The 21,708-nt window shown below is 36.7% G+C and overlaps 3 protein-coding genes across 11 annotated transcripts; 1 reads left to right on the forward strand and 2 right to left on the reverse strand.

The window, feature by feature from the left end:
* LOC105158002 (mucin-5AC) lies at positions 1,223–5,445 on the reverse strand. Of its 2 annotated transcripts, none has more exons than XM_011074589.2 (3): positions 5,207–5,445; positions 3,882–4,634; positions 1,223–2,304 (listed from the first exon to the last, which is right to left on the reverse strand). In XM_011074589.2, exons 2-3 carry the CDS (start codon positions 4,601–4,603, stop codon positions 2,052–2,054), a joined length of 975 nt encoding a protein of 324 aa, XP_011072891.1. In that variant the 5' UTR covers positions 4,604–4,634; positions 5,207–5,445; the 3' UTR covers positions 1,223–2,051. The 2 variants fall into 2 exon arrangements, with proteins under 2 accessions (XP_011072891.1, XP_011072892.1); XM_011074590.2 differs by having other exon boundaries at positions 3,882–4,642.
* Positions 12,538–14,725, forward strand: LOC105158004 (exocyst complex component EXO70A1-like; the record flags this gene model as incomplete). The annotated part of the gene is made up of 1 exon (XM_020692496.1): positions 12,538–14,725. A coding segment is annotated over one exon (1,902 nt), but the record flags the coding sequence as incomplete, so codon positions are not given.
* On the reverse strand, positions 14,617–21,127 carry LOC105158005 (presenilin-like protein At2g29900). Of its 8 annotated transcripts, none has more exons than XR_847489.2 (5): positions 19,779–21,127; positions 17,361–17,434; positions 16,835–16,972; positions 16,512–16,611; positions 14,617–14,757 (listed from the first exon to the last, which is right to left on the reverse strand). XR_847489.2 is itself a non-coding variant. In XM_011074594.2 (1 exon), the coding sequence occupies exon 1, from the start codon at positions 20,986–20,988 to the stop codon at positions 19,699–19,701; it is 1,290 nt and encodes a 429-aa protein (XP_011072896.1). In that variant the 5' UTR covers positions 20,989–21,127; the 3' UTR covers positions 19,668–19,698. The 8 variants fall into 8 exon arrangements, 1 of the variants encoding a protein (XP_011072896.1); XR_847490.2 differs by having other exon boundaries at positions 14,617–16,326; XR_847488.2 differs by having other exon boundaries at positions 14,617–16,334.

A 21,708-nucleotide genomic window follows, 5' to 3' on the forward strand; every position in this document is an offset into this window, starting at 1 on the left:
AATGTTTGTTTTTGTCTAATAAATAAGTTTCATATTAGTCAAAATTTACCGAATTTGCTGATATTAACAAAGAAAATTATCAATATTTATCACAATTGACTTATTACTGATTTATTGCATGCCACATAAAATTTTTTATGACTAAATTATCATCGTACGTCTTCATGCGTTAATGCATGTAAGAAGGTGTAACTTCACCGTTTTAAGAGTAGTTTAGTAGAAAAAAGATTGTTTGACCTGCAATAAATCAGTAATAAGTCAATTGATGGTAAATATAAAATATCATTCAGCTTTTTTTTTTTTTTATTAATCTCAGCAAATTTAGTTAATATTGACAAATAAAAAGACTTTTTTGCCAGACGGAAATAAGCCTCAGGAGTGATAAATGTAATTTTTAAACTATAGAAAATTTACATGTAATTACATTAAATCTTAAGAAAAAAGAGTGTAATTATTTCTAAAATAAATAAAAAAATAGGATTTACTTTAAAATTGAAATCAAAACATCGAGGATTAAAATTAATTTTCCCAATAACATGTTCAAGTACAAAATCTTGAAAACTGATATCCATGTATGTGTTATGTACACCCGAAATCACAATAAGTAATATTTTTAAACTCGAATTGGACCTACCAATTCGATCGGGAACAGGACTTAAGGCTAGTCCGGGTATGTGTATTACTCAAACTAGACACGACTAGGTCAAAACCCGGTCAAATCGGCAAAAATCAGTCAATCGGGTTAAAATCGCTTTATATTTTTAAAATAAAAAAAAAAAAAGAAAGAGAAGAAGAAAAAAGATGGCACCGGACGAGTAAAAAACCATCCATCCTCTTTATATAATAAAAAAAACCACTTTCGACAGTAAAAAAAAATAGGATAGTTTGAGTAATAATGTTAAAATTTTTGGTAGATATATGTAAAATTTTCTAAAAAGCAAGAATAGTTGATGAAAATAATTTCGACGTGGGTGTATGTACAATTATCCAAATAGTAAGAGTAATTTATATAAATAAATCATAAGTCAATAAATATAGATGAAATTATCCCGAATTCTTACACGAGTGAAGAAAGTAGTTGAACCATGTAATAATAAAGAGGGCATATAGAGTTGAATCACACTAAGGGTTACTTTGGTAAAAAGTACAAATTCTAAATGTTAAACAACTTGTACATAAAAGAAAGAATGAGATTTTCATGAAACGAGTGAGTCAAGCTACCTCCAGGTTCAATTTCATATTCACAGTACATGTGCATGGGTGTGACAGTCGATGAGGGTAATTACATCAGCCAAAGAAAAAGGACGAAATTGTCCTCCAATTTTAAAGAAATTAACCAGAGGAGGCAGGATCCGCATGTACATGACCTAACCCGCCTGACCCGGTCCAAGAGACAAACCCGATTTGATAGCCGTTAGATCATCTGATACCTGAATGCTCAGATGATGCCACGTGGCACCGTCTTATACGATATAGTACACTATAAATACTAGTAGATATGAACATTTATAGTAAGTGTATTTATTACATTTCAACTTTATTAGCTCTCCTTAGATCGAATTCGACCCCACTCCTTCTGACTCAAGTATCGGAGGACCTTAGTTGAGGGTCACCCAGCAAGCCTAACGTGTTCTCTGCTCTCAGGATCCATTGTCAGTAAGCTCGAAGAGGGTTCTGCGACCCGACATCAGAGTGTCCAGATCTAGCGACCCGATCATGATCTTGCGACCTGCATCAACAGTGACGTACAAAACGAAAGTGGGATACAGAATCTTTCATCTAATATTTATCTGCTCAATCATAAAAAGGTTGCGCTGCCAATTATGAAGCCAGAAACTAATACTATATAGGTAAGAAAGATACAAGATTTATCGATCATATATATATCCTAATTCATGGAACCACAAATCTTTCTACATCTATTGATTAATTGTTTCCAAAATGTTTGGCATTTCTTGCATCCATTTCATGTTTCGATTTCCTCAACTTCATGTTAGCAACTTTTCCCAGGAGAGCACGTTTTGACCATAGTCCTCTACTAACACAACGAGCTAGCAACACGAGAAGCAAGGAAACAAGTTAGATTTAGTTTCTGGTGGTGTCGTTGTCGTTGTCGTTGTCGTTGCCGTTTCTGTTGCCGTCGTGGTGGTCGTGGCCGCTGTAGGTGTTTCTGGCTCTGGATTTGTCGATGGTTGTGACTCAAGCTTCGTTACTGGTGGCGTTTGAGATTGCCCCATCTCCTGGCATGACCCTATTGAGCTAGGCGCCCGCGTTGAAGTACAATGTTCTTTATCTCCTGTCATTCTGGACATGTTGAAAAATGACTCAATTGTTCCCCGACATATTGGGGGTAAATGGCATGCATGGCACTTTAATTTTATATTTAGAATTATTTCACTCATTTTTATTTCCTAACCTTGTCATTCATAAAGTTTATAATTTATTTCATCGAACCTCTCTATCAAATTTCGGTGAAAAAGTCATCAGAATTTGATCATATGCCCTGTACATGCTACATTTTCAACGTCAAAAATGTCATTATATGCTTGTTTTACAACATTGTTTTTTTCACACGAACTTGTTTTTGAAAAGGTATACAATGATAAATTTACTCCTAAAAATATAGCATGTACAGATCACATGACCGGGTTCTGATGACGTTTTTCTCCTAAAAGTTGACCAATAGAATAAAATGGAAAAGAAATACGAGAATATTAGGGATTATAAGATTAGTAAATGAAGATAAATGACTAAAGTAATTTGAAGCACAACCTTAAGGGACCATTAATGATATTTACCCTAATACTTTGTGTTATCTAGAGGGTGTATTGACTAAGCTTATTTGAAACATCATATAAATTTCTACATCTTATAAGATATTTTAAAAGTTTAAAGGTGTTGAATATTATTTTTAAAATAAGCTCTTAAATTTTTTGGAAAAATAAAATATCAAAGCTTATAAAATTTTAGAGTGTTAAGCATAATAAGTTCTTCATATTATAATAATGATCCAAAAAAGCCATCAAACTATTAGCATTTTTAAAATGAAACATATAAATAATTTTGCTTTGGGCGAAAACGAAAATTATATGAGGGTAAAAGTGAAATACTAACAAAGTTAATTATGAGTGTGTTTTTATCTATATATTGCATATTATGATTAAGGGTACATTACAACAAGCTCCCCTGAGGTTTGCCATAATTATAAATAAGCCCATGTCATTTGAAAAATCATAAATGCCCTTTTGAAAGGGGACAATGTAATTTTAGTCCTGTAACTTATGAAAGGTGGCATTTTTTGTCCTGCACGAGTCGATTTTCGCAATTTAGACTTGTATTCATCATTTTTCAGCCAATTTGGCCCGAAAATGCATGTGACTTGCACATGACCAAATTAAATTGCAAGTTTAGTCCTATAACTTCGGGAGTTTTGACATTTTTGGTCCTGCACGAATTGATTTATAGGACTGAAATTACAATTATTTTTGGCCAAATTTGTCGAAAGGGACTAAAATTGCCAAAACTATAAAATTATAGGACTAAATTGCAAAAATTAATTCGTACAGGACTAAAAATACCATCCCTAAATTACAGGACTAAAATTATAATTTTCCTCCCTGAAATTACAAATACGCTAACAAATACCCTCGCAATGGGTTGTGACCACAAGAGGGTGTTTGTAATTTTAGTAGGTATATGTAATTTTAAGAAGTATTTATAATTTTCAAATAATAAAATATATTTATAATTATACAAATATCAGAAGAGCCCATTTTAATTTACTCTAACATTAAAAGAGCTTATGAGACGTTTAAGAAAAAGCAAGGTGCAGTTAACTATTTTTGTAAGACGCTTAGAATTGTTAGATGTGAAGAACTTACACTGAGAATGCAAAAGATTTTGCGCTTGTGTTGCTCTCCTGTGACCGATGAGAACCGCGCACCCCATAGCTCTGACCTTCACTTTCCTGTATTACCTCCTTCATGGTTGCCTGTGCTATTCCCAACTCCCGGCTTCTCATGTCCGCACGGACGACATCGGCAGACTGCTCAGCTGAGTAACTGAACATCTGATCAGACGTAGACACCTCCCCGCCGAGCTCTCCCGACCGCAAACAGTATTGGTCATTCGTGAAGCTCATATTCCCAGTATGAATGCTGAACAGAGAATCATTAGATGCCACACTCCATTCCATTGGCGTCGAAGAATCCTTTCTAGCGAAAACCGACGACGGAATCCTGTACGGTGCAGCAGGACGCTCCATCTCTTGGCTTGGTGGTGCCTCTGTCGTCGTTCCATTGCTTGTGGATGGTGCAACACACGATGTTTCATGATCTGATGGTTCACACTTGTGTGCAGGTGAGGATGTAGTGCTTGAAGTGGGCTTATCATCATCGTCGTCATTGTCGTTGTCGCGGTGGAACGGGTCGTGCAACGTGGAGTCTGGCGAAGATGAGTTCTTGTTAGAGGAAGATGGGCTTAGTTTTCCGTCCGTGGGGTGAAGTGCTGTGTTTTCAATATCATCAACATTTGTAGTACTAGTCTCATTCGCAGATTTCACAGGCACAGTAGTTGTTTTAAGTTCAGCATTTGAAGATTCCATACCAGTTTCAAACTACGTACGTACTGCTCACCTGCGGTACTAAGAGACAGAATCTATGTCACCCATCAAGAATTAAATCATTCTTTTTTTAAAATCAATAAATGATTGCGAAAACTGCAACTTTTAGTCATGTTTGTATAATAGGTGGCAATTTTAGTCTTATACGAATCCATTCTGGTAATTTTATTAAGGATTTTTCAGGACAAAACTGAAAGAATTTATTAAAAATGGCTGGAAATTGATTTAGAATGTCTTATGATGCAACTTTGCTCTAATATTTTTCTATCACAAGCAAATTCTTTCTGTTATCCTAAATATCCTAGAATTTTATTGCAATCTCAGCAACACGAATGAACAATGAATTATTATTGCGTGGTCTGTTTAAACACAAAAATCCCTTAATGTGAAACATCAAATGAGCAATTTATCTCTTTATTTTAAATATATATATATATATATTAGTACATGAATAATTATGACGTCAAGATTCACAAGAACTAAAAATTACAAAAACCCATATCAACAAAGAACGTGAAAAATAAAATCTAAGGGGATAAAACAATAAAAATAAAGAAAAAGGCGTAGAATAAAGAAGTTGCATACCATGCAGACATGCATGCAGAGGGAGGAAATGAAAGATTTAGGAAGAGTGGTTGATGTGTTTAATTCCGACCAACGCCTCACTGTCTTTCTGGCCAACCAACGCCCCACAAAAGTGGCCAGAAAATTGGCAGACGCCTCTTTTTCCACCACCTGCAATTTGATCAATTATAACAATATGAATGTGCAAATTCTTGAGAGAGAAAGTGGGAGAGAGAGAGAGAGAAAGACAGAGAGAGAGATGGAAGTAGGAAAAAGGGCGAGGGGGTTATTGATGGCCTAACGTTGATTTAGCTTCTCGGTGTCCTGTGTTTTTCACATACGCACTCTAAAATTAAGATAACGTGGATACGATTTAAGTATGGTTTCTATATGTATTTGCACACGGTGGAAAATTTGAATTTTTTTTATTCAATTTAATCAAATTAAATCAATCATAAAGTAAGTGCGATATATTTATTATGTGATAAGTCACCTTTTTATAAACTGTACACTAATTGCGATACACTTACTACATAAATTGGCTCACATTTGGCCAAGGCAAGCCTCGCTAGAATTTCCTGAAATATAGATGTAAGATAAATTACAGTATAGTCTACTCTGTTGCTTAAAGTTAAGGGTCATTAGAAAAAAATACTATTGGTTATAATATTAATGGCTATAGTTAAAAATTATTAGGCAAAATTGCAAAATTGATCCCGTAAGTATGGGGGGTGGCATAATTGGGACCGTAACTATGAAATTGACAATTTTAGCCCTATAAGTATTGATTTTTTGGCAAATTTGATCATTCTGACCAAAATTGTCCAAAATCACGGCAAAGAGATTTGGGGCTTAGGGTTCCGATGTCTACGTGCGCAACTTAAACACTTAGGTGCTTGCGTGGCGAATGACGTGGCTTAGGCAGGACTCTTCCCCCTTTTTTCACCTTATGTAAGTAAAGCTCTCTCTTTCTCTCTCTCTCTACTTCATTTTTGCTGTTGCAAATGAAGTTGCAGGTGAAGGAAAACAACAAAAATGTCTTCTTTATTGTCGGGCAATTACTCCACCACTGTGGTAAACTACTTTTTTGGCATTAGGGCTCCATTGAGAAGCTCTTGGACCAATGATAATCCCAGAAGAAGGTTTTTTTCTTGCACAAATTATAAGGTAAGAATTGAAGTTTAAGTTTAAGTTTTATAGATGTTGGTTTATTTTTTGTTCAATTGCAGAGTGGAGGATGTCAATTTTTTACATGGGATGACCCACTTATGTGTGCTAAAGCTTTGGATGTCATACCCGATTTGCATCGCAAGCTTTAAACAATGGAAATCGAAGCAAAACTGTTTAAGAAGAAGATATTTTCGCTTAAAGTATGCTTGGTGGCATCATGGTTTGTGTTGGTCGGTTTTTGGATTGGTAAACGGATGGTGGTCTTTGGATGAATCGTTCCAAGTTGCTAGATTGGTAGAGACTTACATTATGTTGTTAGATATGGGTAAACATAAGATGGAGCAAATGTAATGGTATTTTGTGGTTTTGATAATGAAATTGAAAGCCTCAAATTTGAAACTTTTGTGAATTCTGTGTTATGTTGTTAAAGAATTCTGTTAATGAATTTTAATAATAAAACTAGAAGCTTGAAATTGCAGTTGTTAATTAATTTAGTAACATAATAAAAATGAAAATGAATTTTCAGCCTTTTCTCCACCCTTTTCAACAATATAATGAAAATGAAAACATTAATTTTTGCACCCTTTTCAACATGTTAATGAGAAACATTCATTTCATACTAACATCAATTTACAACATGTCTTCACAAAAAACATGAATATCCATTTACAATATTTCTTCAACAACAAGTTGTTCACAAAACCCCCTAATTCATAAGATATGTAATAACAACTGATTCCTCAACTTTTTCAAGTATCTTGAGATTACAGACAAAAAATGTTTCAATCAATATAGAAAAGTTTTTAAACAAAAGGTGAATTCCTCCCATCTTTCTTCAAGCCTTTGAAGAACTCAAACGGTATTTAGCGGGACTCCCTCTACTGGTGAAATCATCCCCAGGGGATACCCTTTATGTGTATTTATCCGCCATCCCGCGAGCTATCAGCTCCCTCCTCATTCACAAAGATAACGGAAAATAAATGCCGATTTATTATGTCAGCAACGTACTCAATGGGAGTGGAAGGACAATATACCCTTATTGAAAAAATGGGCCTAGCGCTCGTCATCACTGGACTATGTCTTGATTTTCTCTCGCGTTCCATTAGAGTAAAAACTAATCTACCTCTAAAGCAAACACTGGGTAAGCTAGATACATCCGGACGATTGGTAAAATGGATGGTAGAACTAAGTGAGTATGATATCTCTTACCTCCCCAGACTACCATCAAAGCCTAGGCTTTAGCCGACTCCATCTCTGAAACAACAGGGATGTCTGAAGAAGACACCCCCAAGTCGAAAAATGGTTATTAGACGTAGATGGATCGTCTACCTTTCAAGGTAGTGTTGCGGGCATAGTCATCACTTCATCTCAAGGAGATGATTTAGAATTCGCCGTCAAGTTCGGGTTTAAAGCCTCCAACAACGAAGCTGAATATGAAGCATTCGTAACATGCCTCAAAACAACACAAGAAGTGGGAGGTAGACACTTGCTAGCTTACTCAGATTCGTAGCTAATAGTCAAACAAGTAGAAGGCGCATATGAAGCTAAGGAATAAAATATGATACAGTACCTACAACAAACAACTGAGTTAAAGACATGATTTGAGAGTTTTCTGCTTATTTAAATCTAAAGGGAGGAGAATGTCAAAGCTGACTGCCTCTTCAAATTGGTTAGTACTTTAGAGAATTGTAAGACGAGGTATATTACCATACAATACCTCCCAAAGCTAAGATCTCCAATTCATATTCTAGCTATATCTTCATTAGGAGATTGGAGGACACCTGTTATCTAATGGCTGGAAGAATAACTCCTCCCTGATAATAGGTGGGAGGCAGCAAGACTCAAGACTCAAGTTTCTCTTTTTCTGCTCCAAGGAGGGGTCCTCTACAAGAAATTCTTCACACACCCCTCACTCCGGTGTTTATCGTAGCAAGAGGGAATACATATTCTTAAAGAAATCCATAGGGATTGTTGTGGAGCGTACACAGGAGCATGGATCCTCACTACTAAGGCATTGCAGGCGGGATATTTCTGGCCCTCCATGAGACAAGACGCATGACAACTGGTTAGCAAATGTGAAAAATGCCAGAAGCACTCTTCCCTCATACATCAACTTGCGGAACCCTCATAACCATGTTGTCATCTTTTCCTTTCGCACAGTGGGAAATGGATATTGTAAGACCTTTCCCCTAGCTCCTGGTTAAAGAAAATGTCTTCTAGTAGCCATCGACTACTTCACCAAGTGGGTAGAAGTCGAGCCACTGGCCCGTATCATGAAAACAAAAGTGATGAAATTTATATGAAGGAATGTCATATGTCGTTTTGGGTTCCCTTGAGAAATAATCTCAAACAATGGCCAACAGTTTCAAGGTCATAAAAGACAAGATTTGTGCAAATGTTTGCATATCAAGCAAAGATTTACATCAGTGGCACACCCCCAGTCTAATGGACAAGTGGATGTCACTAATCGATTTAGTGCAAGGAATCAAAAGGAGACTTGAATGAGTAAATGGAAACTGGACAGAAGAACTAACAACTCTTATAGGCGTACCGAACAACCCCCAGAGGGTCTACAAGAGAAAGCCCTTTCACATTGGTTTATGGAACTGTGGCTATCATCCCAGTAGAATTAGGAGTACCCTTCCACAGAATCTTGCACTTTTCTAAAAAAAACAACACGGAATTACTAAAAGAAAACCTGAATTTTATCGAAGAATTAAGAGAGAAAGCTTTCATTCGCATCCACAGATATAAAAGCACTTCGATTAATGCCCAAAACAGAAGAGTGAAAATACAAAATTTTTAAGTCGGAGATCTACTACCACAAAGGGTGGATACTTTAAAACCAGTAGGAAAGTTAGATCCCACTTGGGAAGGGCCCTATAAAGTCACAACGATGATAGGACGAGGAGCATATGAGTTACGGGATCATGAAGGACACCCACTTGCACGACCTTGGAACATACACAACCTCAAGAAGTACTATGCATGAAAGAACCTCTTCTTCATAGACAATAAGTCCTCCTGAAGGACTCCCCTTGAATAAGTCCTCATGAAAGACATCCTCCAATGTTCTCTTGAAAGACTCCCCCTTGAATAAATCCCCCTAAAGGACATCCTCTAAAGTCCTCCTGAAGGACTCCCCCTCGAATAAGTCCACCTGAAGGATATCCTCCAAACTCCCCATGAAGGTCCCACACTAAATAAATCCTCCTAAAGGATATTCTTTATAGTCCTCTTGAAGCAACACTTGCTGGAATTTCCCAGCAGTTAGGGACATCCCTCTAACAAAAGGTATGGCTTTCTACTTTGTTTGCATAATAAGACGAGACACTAAACAATATATAGGAGTAAGCCCTAACAAAGAATAAGTAGGCATCCGATAGCAAAAATAAGCCCTCACATGCCTTTTATTTTTATCCTCATACATCTCTTACATACTTTTCCTATAATCAAAATTTCAATCTTTTTAATCGCCATTTATGAGTATAAATATTTTTTCTTTTTTATATTAGTATAGATAAAAAAAAGTGACATCTATATATCACATGATTGTTCCTATGTGTATCGTGTATATGTTTCTTAATGGAATAAGTCTAATATATAGGTAACATAAAAATATATTGTTCTTATCATTTTTACTTTTCTACTTAAATTACGTAGCATAAAAAATTGTAAGTTTGAGAGTATTTGAGGGGAAAAAAACAAAAAAGAAAAATGAAAATAAAATTGAATTGAAGGGTTAGGAAAAAGCTAATGGTGAATTACATTGACGCTCGTTGAGGACATATCAAGACTTGTATCAGTCTAATATATATAAAAAAAAGTTTATTGAAAATTATATTGAAAATTTTAAAGGTAAATTACTACCACATATCTTAAAGTTTGAGATAGTTACAAATATCTTCTCGTTTTTAAAAATTTATAAATATTTTTTTTCTAATTTTAACGATCATCTAATAACGAGTCTATTCTGTTAGTTTTCATTATGTTTTATGGTAAATTGATCAAAATACAATTTTTTTTTTATTATTATGCATTACACTTTTTTATTTATTTTTTAAAAATTATCTTTATGGACTAACATGCTATATGGATTATTTACTTCACCCAACCTTAATTTTTTTTATATATTTTAAAATGTTCTTTTTTTAAAAAAATAAAATAAAATAATAATATTCACCTCACTATTTAACAAATACATAATTTTTTTTATTTAAAGAATATTTATAATTTCATATATAATAAAACAGCATTGATAATCATATCAAATTATGGGAAAAGTAAATGTAATTTACCCAAATTTTAATCCCAAAGCCCATTATGAAAAAATTTGTATTGGTCAAACATATGGCCTAAAACTCAGCATTGGTCAAACTATGTCCGTACATTCATTGACTTGTCACAAAGTCAAGCCTCCAAAGCACGACCACCCACCACTCCTCACTGTGCTCACAGACATGAGAAAACAAACACACACAAAACTTCAAAAAACAAGAAATTAAAATATCATTTTTATTGCAACGGCTCCTTATAATATTAAGGAATATTTTAATAAATTGAAAATGGTATTTCTTATTTATAATTTTTATTTTGAATTAATTATACTTAGACCCTTCCGAGAAAAAATATTTTGAAAATTTGAAAATGGTATTTTTTATTTATAATTTTTATTTTGTATTAATTACACTTAGACCCTTTCGATTCTCAATTTATATCTGACTCCCTTCCATTAGGGTTATTAGCAAAAAGGTTTCTTTATAAATTTTTAATTTTATACCTCTTATTTGACATTCTCAAATAAATTATATACATATATATATATGGAGTGAGGTTACCATTATTATATTTTTTTGCTTTATAAGTTCAAAATTATTATATGAAAATGTTAAATAGGGGTAAAACTAAACATTTATGTATTTTTTTAAATAATATCAGCATTTTTTGTTAAAACCAACGTAAGGAAACATGTGCAAACAGTAAATTTTTAGAGATGGTGTAACTGTAATTTTAAAATTTTTTTAAAAAAAATATAATTTCATATTTTTAGAGGGGTCCAAACGTAATTAATCCTTTTATTTTTAATTAAATTGATCTAATTCAAAAGTTATAATAAGCTTATCACAAATTCCTACAACAAAAATTTCTAAATTTATAAACATTAAACTATTTTACCAAATACTCTAACCTCACTGTTGTTTTACTTTTATTTTTAAATACTTTCAATTTTTACCACTGTTCTTACAGTAGAAACTTTTAAACAACTACTTTTTGTCATAAATGGGTGGCATATTTATTACTAAACTTCATAAAAGTAGTTGCAAGGAAAAAGCTTTCTACCAATCCCAAAGAACCCCACTCTCCTTTTTATTACAACCATATCTGAATTTTCTTTTTCTTGCACAAATCCTTTTCCGTGCAATAAACGCGTGAAATCATTTTCTCCCTCTTTGAAAGATGTTGGTCTTCATCAAATTCAGAGTTCTTGACTTCCAAGATTTTTGCTCATCTTAGAGAATGGTATAGCCCAAGAAACCAGGTTCATAGTTATGCTCTTCATCATTCATTCTTGTTCCATGTTTGTGTAAATTCTGGCAGCAGTTTTCATCACAATTCTCCGAATTTGTGTGTGCTGGATTTTGTCCCAGAAACTTGTATGTTTTGCTCTTGGTTGGTAGATTTTTGCTTGTTGGATTCTTGTTTGTATTTGCACTTTTCTGCTTGAGCATGAAAGAGAGAGAAACCCTCATTTGTTCTGGACATTCTTGAGTTCATCTTATTGTGGAACTTTCTGTCCTAAATCTTTACACACAGACGCAGACGCAGATATATGTGTGTTGTCAACTAGTTCTGTTCAAGTCAGGATTCAAACTGGGAGGCTGCATGGGTCAGTCTGTGTTTCTGGTCAAACTGCCTTGCATACCTCTTTGCTTTTGTTTCCAGTTCTTGATTGGTAATTTGTTGGAAATTCTTGGAAGAGAAAATCTTGGAAGTCTGTTCTTCTCTAGCAGTCAATGCTCGTGTTTTTTTCACTAAGCCACCTGTTGAGCTGCCATTGATTGCGCTTGTTTGCTTGAAAAATCTGTTGAATGACCTTTTGATCAAGGGATCATTGAAATTATAGATTTATTCTCATCCAACACCAAAGAATTGTTGAGTCATCAAACAAGACCACAAGCTGATTCTTGGCAAAAGGTCTTTGTGAAGCGATGGCGGGAATCCCGGATGGGGGGGAACACCATGTGATTGCTGCGGTTCATCACCTGGTGAAGGCCCTCGAGGCGACTACGATATTGAGCAATGATAATGTTATAAGAACACTTCTAGCAGATCTGGACACCCATTTGTCGACAATGATCAGGGTCGATGAGGCTGAAGCAGAGAATATTAGAGAAATCGAGACTAGGCTCATGTCGGCTCAGCACACCATCATGAGTTTGCATTCAAACCACTCAAGGATATGGGATTCTACCTGTGTCATAGTGTTGGAGTACTTACAGGCAGTTGCTGAGGTCCAGAGATTGGCAGAAACGTTGCAGAATATGCCATTACAGAGAAGCAGCAGAAGTAAGGAACTTTTCGATCAGGCACACAGTATTCTGCAGATGGCTATGGCCAGGCTCCAAGAAGAGCTCATCCATATTCTTGTCCAAAATAAGCAATATTTTGATCATGAATGCGTCTCCCTCCTGTCTTGTGAACAGAATCCCATATATGAGGAGGAATCAGTTGTCCCAAACGAAGATGAGTTGTTTGAGAATGCATCTCAAACGGAGAGCAGCAGCATAGAGAATGAGGAATATGTGATGGATTTGATCCATCCAGATGTGGTACCTCATATAAAGTCCATTGCTGATGTAATGTTCGCTTCTGGCTACAATCAAGAGTTCTGTCAGGCTTTCTGCGGGTTCTGGAGGGACACGTTCACCGAGTATTTGACAATTCTTGACGTCGAACAGTTCAGCATCGAAGATGTGCTCCAGATGGAGTGGAAATATTTGAACTCCAGAATCAGGATGTGGCGCCATGCGGTAAAGAGCATCATCAGCATCTATCTTGCTAGCGCAAAGCGGCTGTTCAACCATGTTCTGGGAGAACACGGCCATATCAGTTCAGCTTGCTTAATCGAGGCCTCAAAAGCTCCTATCCTGTGCCTCTTGAATTTTGGTCAGGCTGTGTCCATTGGACCTCATAAACCAGAATGGCTCTATTGCTTGCTTGATATGTATGAGGTTTTGGCTGCTCTTGTACCGGATGTGGATGCTTTGTTTCCCGAAGAGATTGGCTCGTTGGTCAGGGTTGAGTTCTACGAGCTTTTGAGGAGGCTAGGGGATTCTGCCACCGTCATCTTTAAAGAGTTAGGGAACCATATTGCCCTGTGCTCGTCTACAACCCCGTTCCCGAGTGGTGGTATTCACCCTCTCACCAAGTATATCATAAACTACATCATGTGTTTCGCAGAGTACGGGGATACTCTCAATTTACTCCTTCAAGCTCCAGAAACAGTAAACTCAGATGTTGGGCAGAATGCAGTTGCTACTCACCTGCAGTCGTTGATATTGATATTAGAAGCCAACTTAGATGAAAAGTCCAAGTTATACAAAGAAAGCCCGTTGAAACACATCTTTATGATGAATAACATCCACTACATGGTTCAAAAGATTTGGGACTCAAAAATTGTCCGCTACTTTGGTGATGACTGGATCAGAAACCATGTTGGGAAATTCCGGCAGCATGCAATGTGCTACGAACGAGTCACATGGAGTTCTATTCTTGCCTTGCTCCGTGACGATGGGATAACAGGGAAGGCAACTCTAAAGGCAAGATGCCGGGATTTCGCTGCTGCTTTTGAGGATGTGCATAAGAACCAAACGAGATGGCGTGTCCCAGACCCTCGACTTCGCGAAGATCTGAGGATCTCAGCTTCAAAGTCAGTCATCCCTGCATACCGGAACTTTGTTAGTAAGATCACCAGTTCGATTGGTGAAAAGCAAATTAAGTACACTGTACAAGACTTGGAAACTTACATCCTGGATCTTCTTGAGGGTTCATCAAAGTCGTTGAACCATTCGCGGAGGAGATAAATAGGGATAACATCAATGTGTTTGTCCAAAAGTTATTCTAATCCTTGTTTGTTTTTCTGTAACATTTCATCTCAAGCTGTTAGCATAAATTTTGTGATCACCTCCTGTATATGTTACACCATCATAAGTACAAGAAATGTAGGAAATACCAGCACAGAACTGAATACATGAGCTTACTTATGATTCTGCTTACTTCTGAAAAGATGTTCCTGCATATCATTCTGAGCTTTGCCCGTGTCAGTATATTCATCGAACATTGCAATAAGGATTGATCGTGGTTAAGATAGCACTGAAGTCCACCATGCAAATTTTCTGTATCTGTTTGCGCATTGAAGAAAGAAATCATCATAAGAAGTGAGTCAGGTAATCTCAGTACAACAGTGGGAATAAGCATCATGCAACTCCGATTTCCTCCCTGAATAATCTAAGTTGAAAGCAACCTCATCACAGTCAAATGCGTCAACTCCAAAAAGAGATTAGTAGTTTTTTATCCTTTTCAATTCATCCAAATTCAATCTTGTTCCATACCGTGCAGTATTGAACTCAGATGACACAAGGTTATGATATTTAATGCACAAGAACATCATCGCACAATCGCTAGTGACATTCAATGTAAGTAAAAGTAATACTTGAATGAGAATCCTGCAGCATTTAGTGAGTGCAGAAGACTTCTGTAATGGTACAAATTCTTTCATTGACCTTTTATGTAAAAGGAAGAAATTCAAAAGGATGACTATAGTTTCAATATTGACAAAGACTTAGACATAAGAACTTGATTGTGCTTATATGACCATAAAGAAGACAGTGTCAACACCACAAAACTATAACAGTGATTTGAAACTCGTATAACAATAGAATGCTTCTCATTCCAACAATAGGAGTTTCAGCACACATTACCTCCAGCAAATATTGAAAAACTGTTAAATTCTCTGCGGTACTAAATGGCTTAAATTTCTTTAAATCAGCATCCTAGACAACATTTCCTGACATAAATTTCAAGAGAAAACTCGATAAACTCATGCCTAATCATATAACCCACCAAAAGCTAGTCTCCTGCAACAAATCATCACTAGAAAAGTTAAATTATTGGACATCAATGTATGAACTTTTCACTGATAGGCTCAAGCAACTGTACAAGCTAAACAAGAAAAATTGCTGACGTAAAATACAAATGTAGAAATTATTATCCAGATCATAATCCAATGCATCTAAGCTCTGTTATAAGAGGTGGATCAAGGCCAACACTTATCTTTTTTTTCTTAGAACAAACATCCCGAAGTTACGGAAATGGTTGAGAATCCTTCTAGCTACTTCACTGTTTAGACATAAGACCCTGTCTGTGTTGGGACAATAACAGTGGTCCCTAGCACATTTTGACCTCGTCGTGCAGAAGCTAACAGCAATAGCATTGAAATCATAAAGCTATTAGGACAGTGCTGAGTTTTCATGAAGGGTCCACGGAGGGGCCAAAGCTAGAAATCAACCAATCAATATATAATCTGAACGAGAGCTTCGTGCTGTTCCATCATCACAGAAAAGCTTTTACAACTGCACAAAGGTACTTTGCTGATTGTACAATCATTAAATTCCATCTCCAGCTGACATGCATGTACTCAAGTAGATCCAGTTTTTAACATAAGATCACAATTGCTCATATTGTTTTGATCTATGGATGGTAAAGAAGTAGAAAACAGACAACAATGTAGCGATAAATTCATCTTCAATAAAACTACAGATGTACTATGATGATAGTTTACAGAAGAGAGCCAGTTTAAAAACACAGTAGATGTTATAAGAGGGGGAAATTCCTATGGTGCTTGGAGTTGGGGCTTGACGGTACACTATGCCAAGACAGCTTGAAGCACGCACAGCAGCTCCACTTATATCCTGCCAAGCTAAAGAAGTTGAATTTGAGAATCAAGATTAGAATTGAATAACTTGTGAGCTGATTTTCCCCCAATGGAGTTAAGTACAAAATAGAGTGCTCTCAGTCAAAGCAAAATGCATAGGTTAAGTTATAAAAATCAGTATTGTCCAACTAATTAATTTCTGGTGGATGAGCTCATTTTTACCTTTGAATTGTTAATTGACATGCTCTGTTAGAAGTCATGCACGACCAGTTTTCTCACGCTTGTCTTCGTTGCCTCTTTTTGGTTGATGGAAACCTGATTCCTTGAGTCAGTATCACACCATTAAGAAGTTAGTTTGATGCAAGTTTTGATTGAAGCAAAAGAATTTCTAATGAACTACTTCGACTTAACCTAGACAATATTGAGTTTGAGATACTCAGTCGATATAGCTCGATAGATAGTCCTACTTGGAATAGCAACCAAGATTGCAGATTCTTAGTTCTGATATTTCCAGATGAAGTATTTTCTCTTATCCAGTTATTTACCTGCCCATGACAAACCATGATATTGCCAAACCAAGGAAATCTTGTAGTCCTCTGTGTCTCCAATTTTTTCTTTTCTTTTCATCAAGGTCTGATAGTAAGTGAAAATTGGATCTTGATTTTGTGTTCTCTTCCATTGAGCTGGAGAGGAAGCGACACAAACAGAATAGATATGAAGCTGCACAATAGGGACACAATAGCTGGGAATGTCTCGTATCTAGTATCACAATTAAGTCTTAACATCCAAGGTTATCAAGTCTTTCAGCAATAAAAGACAAACATAACGGGAATGTGGAAGAATTTTATCACTTTCTCTAATATGAAAAGAAGAATTTCCAGGTGTCACAGCAATAACATCTACGGGTTATAGAACTAATCTGTATAGAGAATGCTCCTTGCACCAGTTAAGCAACCAAAGCGCAAGAGCCAAAATTATGTAAATGACTAATGCAAATTGGGTGGCGAGAGCCACAGTTTTCTGAAATTTATGGAAATGCACAAAATGAATGGTACTTAAGAGCGGAACTACCTTTTCCGAGGATGAGAAGAATCGCCAGTTCTCTAATTTCAGAATGTTTTCCCTTCAGCTAACATGTGCCCATCCTACAATGGCCAATGTCCATCTCAGAGATATGACTCTTGCGTTCCACCATGTTTAGATATGATAGGTGGTTCAGAAATATCTCACTGATTTCAACAGAACATTGAGCTATATACTTCCCAAATTCCAGCATATGTAAGTAAACATTGGAGAATGACAAAGAAGTGGTGGCGTGGAAAATGATTTTCCATCAACTTTACAATATCTAAACAGAAAAGAATGAATAACTAGATTCTTTTGGTTGTTTATGGAAGCTACATGGTAATGCTTGGATTCATTTCGCGGTACGTTTTCTGGAAATGTTCTACGACATCAGACTTGTACGATTTCCTCAGTTTTTACTTATGGAAATGAAGACAGTAATTTAATCTACATAATCTTTGCCACACCTATAAGTAATCTAAACCATAAATGTATCGTTCTCTTAATAACTTCCAAGACAAACCCAAAAAAACAAAAAAAATTGAAAGAAGCTTGTGTAAAAAGTACGTGAATCTCTTTGCTATCTGCAAAGAGAGATGATTTCTAACTTAAGTTCTTGTCGCAGAAGCAATTATGCTAAGGAGAACAGCCAGGAGTTTAGTCTTATTTGTTTAACATATTGTAATTCATGATTATTATCTTCTGAATTCTCTTAAAACAACTCCTCTAGAACAGTTATGTGGAACATACTTATGTCATTCAGCGACAAGTATTTCAACTTTTGAACAAATAACTGAAGCAAGAACATCGACACAGAGAAACAATAAAAACCAAAAGAAAGAAAGGCTTGTTGCACAACTATCAAGTATTAAGGCATAGCATCCCAAATTATTGTCTTCTGCAAATAAATGATAAGTGGGCATATAGATGATGATGGACAGAAAGAAGAAGTTTCTATGCCTCTAAAGGAACTTCCAAGATTAGCTTCAAAGGAGCAACTCCAATCTAGGTGAACTGGACAACAATTTAACCGGAGAAGCTTCAAATTCATTACAGCAAGTATGACCACAAGGGGTAAATTGAGATGGCTACTCAAAGGCGTGAAAGGAAAGCTGCTTGTAACTTTAACTTAGTTATTTATCTGCTGCTTGATTTTTAGTTAGCAAGGTGCACCCTAGCCGGCTGCAGCCTATTATGTCTTTCACCTGTAAATTGGAGGTCACTTTACTTTAATAAAGAGTGTAGCTGAAGAATGTCTGAATGCCAACGTGCAGCAGGAAAAGTTATAAGCAGATCAGAAGACACATGCTGATTATAAAATTCCCAGAACCCACCATGATATTCCTACTCCATATATAGTGTTGGTTTTGTAGCACCAAAAAGAAGCAGAACATCATAGAGCTGACAACAGTTCATCATATCCTAAGACCCGAGAAAGTAATATGATTTCTTAATGAACATTCCAACTGTTATACTTATCAACTCCAGTTTGAATTGTCTTTTCAGGTTTAACTTAGTCCATACATGCAGTGACAGATACTGCAGAATCTAAAGTATGAGATTTCCAAGGTCATTCGCTGCTTGGGCTAGTCTTTCCAACTCTAGAATTAATACCACATATCGGAGGGTCCCCATCTTGACCTGCGGCTAGCACCTCAAGGTCCATGCACATCCGAGAAGAAGCCTGATCCAGATCCTTTGGGAATTAGTTTGTTGGCAACCCCACTTGCCCAACTCTTCTGGCAACGAATAAAGATGCTCTAAGCTACTTGCCATGCCTGTCTCTAACATGTTTCCACTAGGCAATTTACTTCCTCATTAACTGACATTCTCATCTAGTAGTCATTCATAGCTTTAAACTTCCCCAATCAATTTCTGAACTTACTCTTGGCTTGTGTTTGCGGCATATCTTGGTAATCTATTTTAGAATTTTAGGCATGCAACCATAACTGCTATAATAGTAGATTATCTACCAATTATGCATTGCACACTACAATGTTTATATTTCTATAGCTCAGGCCACCTTTAGCATTTAATAAAATGGGCAGTGACCATTCCCCAAGTTTCAGTTCTTAAAATCATCATGATGTATCAAAACAAACAAAAAATCTGCCATCAGTCTTATTAACAAGAAATCTTTTGGCTTGCTTCCAATGACAAGTCCACGTGTACATAGGTAAAAAACAAAAGTGAAACACTGACTTCTCCGACCAAATAAATCAGGAGTTATCACTATGACTTTTGTTCAGTTTATGTATGACAAGAATAATGTAAGAACTCACAAAGACAAGCAAATAGTTTTAACAGACAATGTAATCAACAGCCTACGTAATACGTTATATCTCTAGAACATCAATAGGTTCATAGAACATTGTACAACGAAATCTTCAAGCAACAGCCGAGTCAACAAATAAAATAACACACCTAGCATGATAGATACAGGAAGAGCAGGCAAAGCCTTCCGATAAAATGCTAGGAGCATAAGAGTTACACCAAGACCAGCTATGATAGCAAGGTAGCATGCATAGACTGTCATGAAGTCATACATAGCAGCTCTACCAACCAACACACTGTAAAAGATGAAGTCACCTAGTCCAAGCTTGATTGCCCCTGAGGATCCCAAGCCAATTCCTTCAAGCACAAGATTTTCACTTGGAACAGCATTTTCTGAAGAGTTCATCTGGACATTTATATGTTGAACAAGAGGAGTGGTAAGCTCAGAATCCCCTCCGGTAACGCGACCCTCTTCTGCATCAGCAAGATTCATCTCATGTTCACCAATTCCAACTGATAAATGTGTCCCTGGAGTAGAATCTGAAGAAAGACCAGACCTTGTATTGGTGCTAAGCCCTTGATTTTCATCCGTATCGCCCCGTCCCTCTCTCCATACCCTTCTTCGCACCACACCGCCACTTGGTCCAGAATCATTAATGACGGGCCGTGCCTCATAAACTAGAGCAGGAATATCTTCATCCCTAGACATAGCAAGCTCTACCAAGAGCCTCAAAGGCCCACCAGGCAACAAAACCGCAGCAAGATCATACAATGCCATAGCAACCAAGAGCACCCAAGTGGTCCATTCAGGCAAAAGAGTAAACCAATAAGCCACCAGCATCCCAATAACAACTAAGTAAGCTTGTGTAACAAAAATAGCCATCTTTGACATGAACACAGCCAGAACACCAACCACAGTGAAATTAAACAACAGAATAGCAGATGTAATGCAGTCAACAGGAAAGCTGAAATCTTGGATCAACAAAAGAGCAATCTCACCCCCCATGAACCCCAAAACAAGAAAAGCAGAGAAACCCATATAGTATTTCAAGAATTTGGTGCATCTGAGGTAGAACAGAAGCACCAAGAGGAAAGTGACCACGGTGACAACAGCAACAAAGACGAGTGAATTCAAGAGGGCACCCTTCAGCTTGTCCCATGTGGAGTCTGAGCTACTCTCCTTGTAGGCTATGGTGGCCATGGTTGTGATCGGTAAGTCGCCCGCGGAGGAGGAATCCCCATTGAGAATAGAAACAAGAATTACCACTGACAGCATGCATATTGAAACTGGGGTTACAATTCTAATGATCTCTTCGCCTAGTGTTTCAAGAACGGTTCTGGGTCTTGGATTCTGCTCCATTCTGGATTCAAAATTGGTCGATTCTTGGGGAGTGAATAAGAAATGATGGAAGTCGTTGGAGGCCGAAATGCTTCAGAAACCCATCCGGATATTTTGTAAACCCCAAACACACCCTTCAGTCTGGAAAAAATCACTGCAAGATACGTCTGCTTAATAAATTAATCTCTGTTACAGTATTTCATTAAATAAGAAAGTTGGACTAATTACGTTTCAACCTCATGATTTTAAAATGTATAAAACCTCCCTATATTTTAAAATGTCGGTTAAATTTTTTTTTTTTATTTTAAAATAGACTAAAAACTCCTATGTGTTTCTTAAACGTAACTCAGTTTAGGGGTAGGCAAATGGGTCGGGTTCATCGGGTACCGACCCAGCCAGATCGGATTAGGCTAAAATGGGGCCGGTTGGTTGGGTTTTTATGGCGGGTTCGGATAAATCGAAACCCATCTATTTTTAGTCGGATCGGATTCGGGTTTTAAAACCCAACCCAATTAACCCGATCGGGTACCCTTTTAAAAGGGGCAAAATTTTTAGAGGGTTTATGATTAAACCCGTCTCCCTTTCTCTCTCACTGCCTGCGTTCACTTCTCCCTCTCTCTCACTGCCTGTGTTTTCCCTCTCTCTCACTGCTGACCCTTCCAGCCAGTGTAGCCACCACTCGCCGTTGCCATCGCACGCTCTTCAATCTTCACCCTCTGGAATTTTGCTGCAGCCACCACT

This window comes from Sesamum indicum, linkage group LG3, assembly GCF_000512975.1.
Source record: "Sesamum indicum cultivar Zhongzhi No. 13 linkage group LG3, S_indicum_v1.0, whole genome shotgun sequence".
NCBI classification, from domain to species: Eukaryota; Viridiplantae; Streptophyta; class Magnoliopsida; order Lamiales; family Pedaliaceae; genus Sesamum; species Sesamum indicum.

Bases quoted from the DNA above. Each gene is read 5' to 3' on its own strand.
- LOC105158002 (XM_011074589.2), bottom strand. From the start codon at position 4,603: ATGGAATCTTCAAATGCTGAACTTAAAACAACTACTGTGCCTGTGAAA. The intron at 2,305-3,881 runs GTAAGTTCTTCA...CAACATGTCCAG, and splicing joins AAATCTTTTGCATTCTCAGT to AATGACAGGAGATAAAGAAC.
- LOC105158005 (XM_011074594.2), bottom strand. From the start codon at position 20,988: ATGGAGCAGAATCCAAGACCCAGAACCGTTCTTGAAACACTAGGCGAA.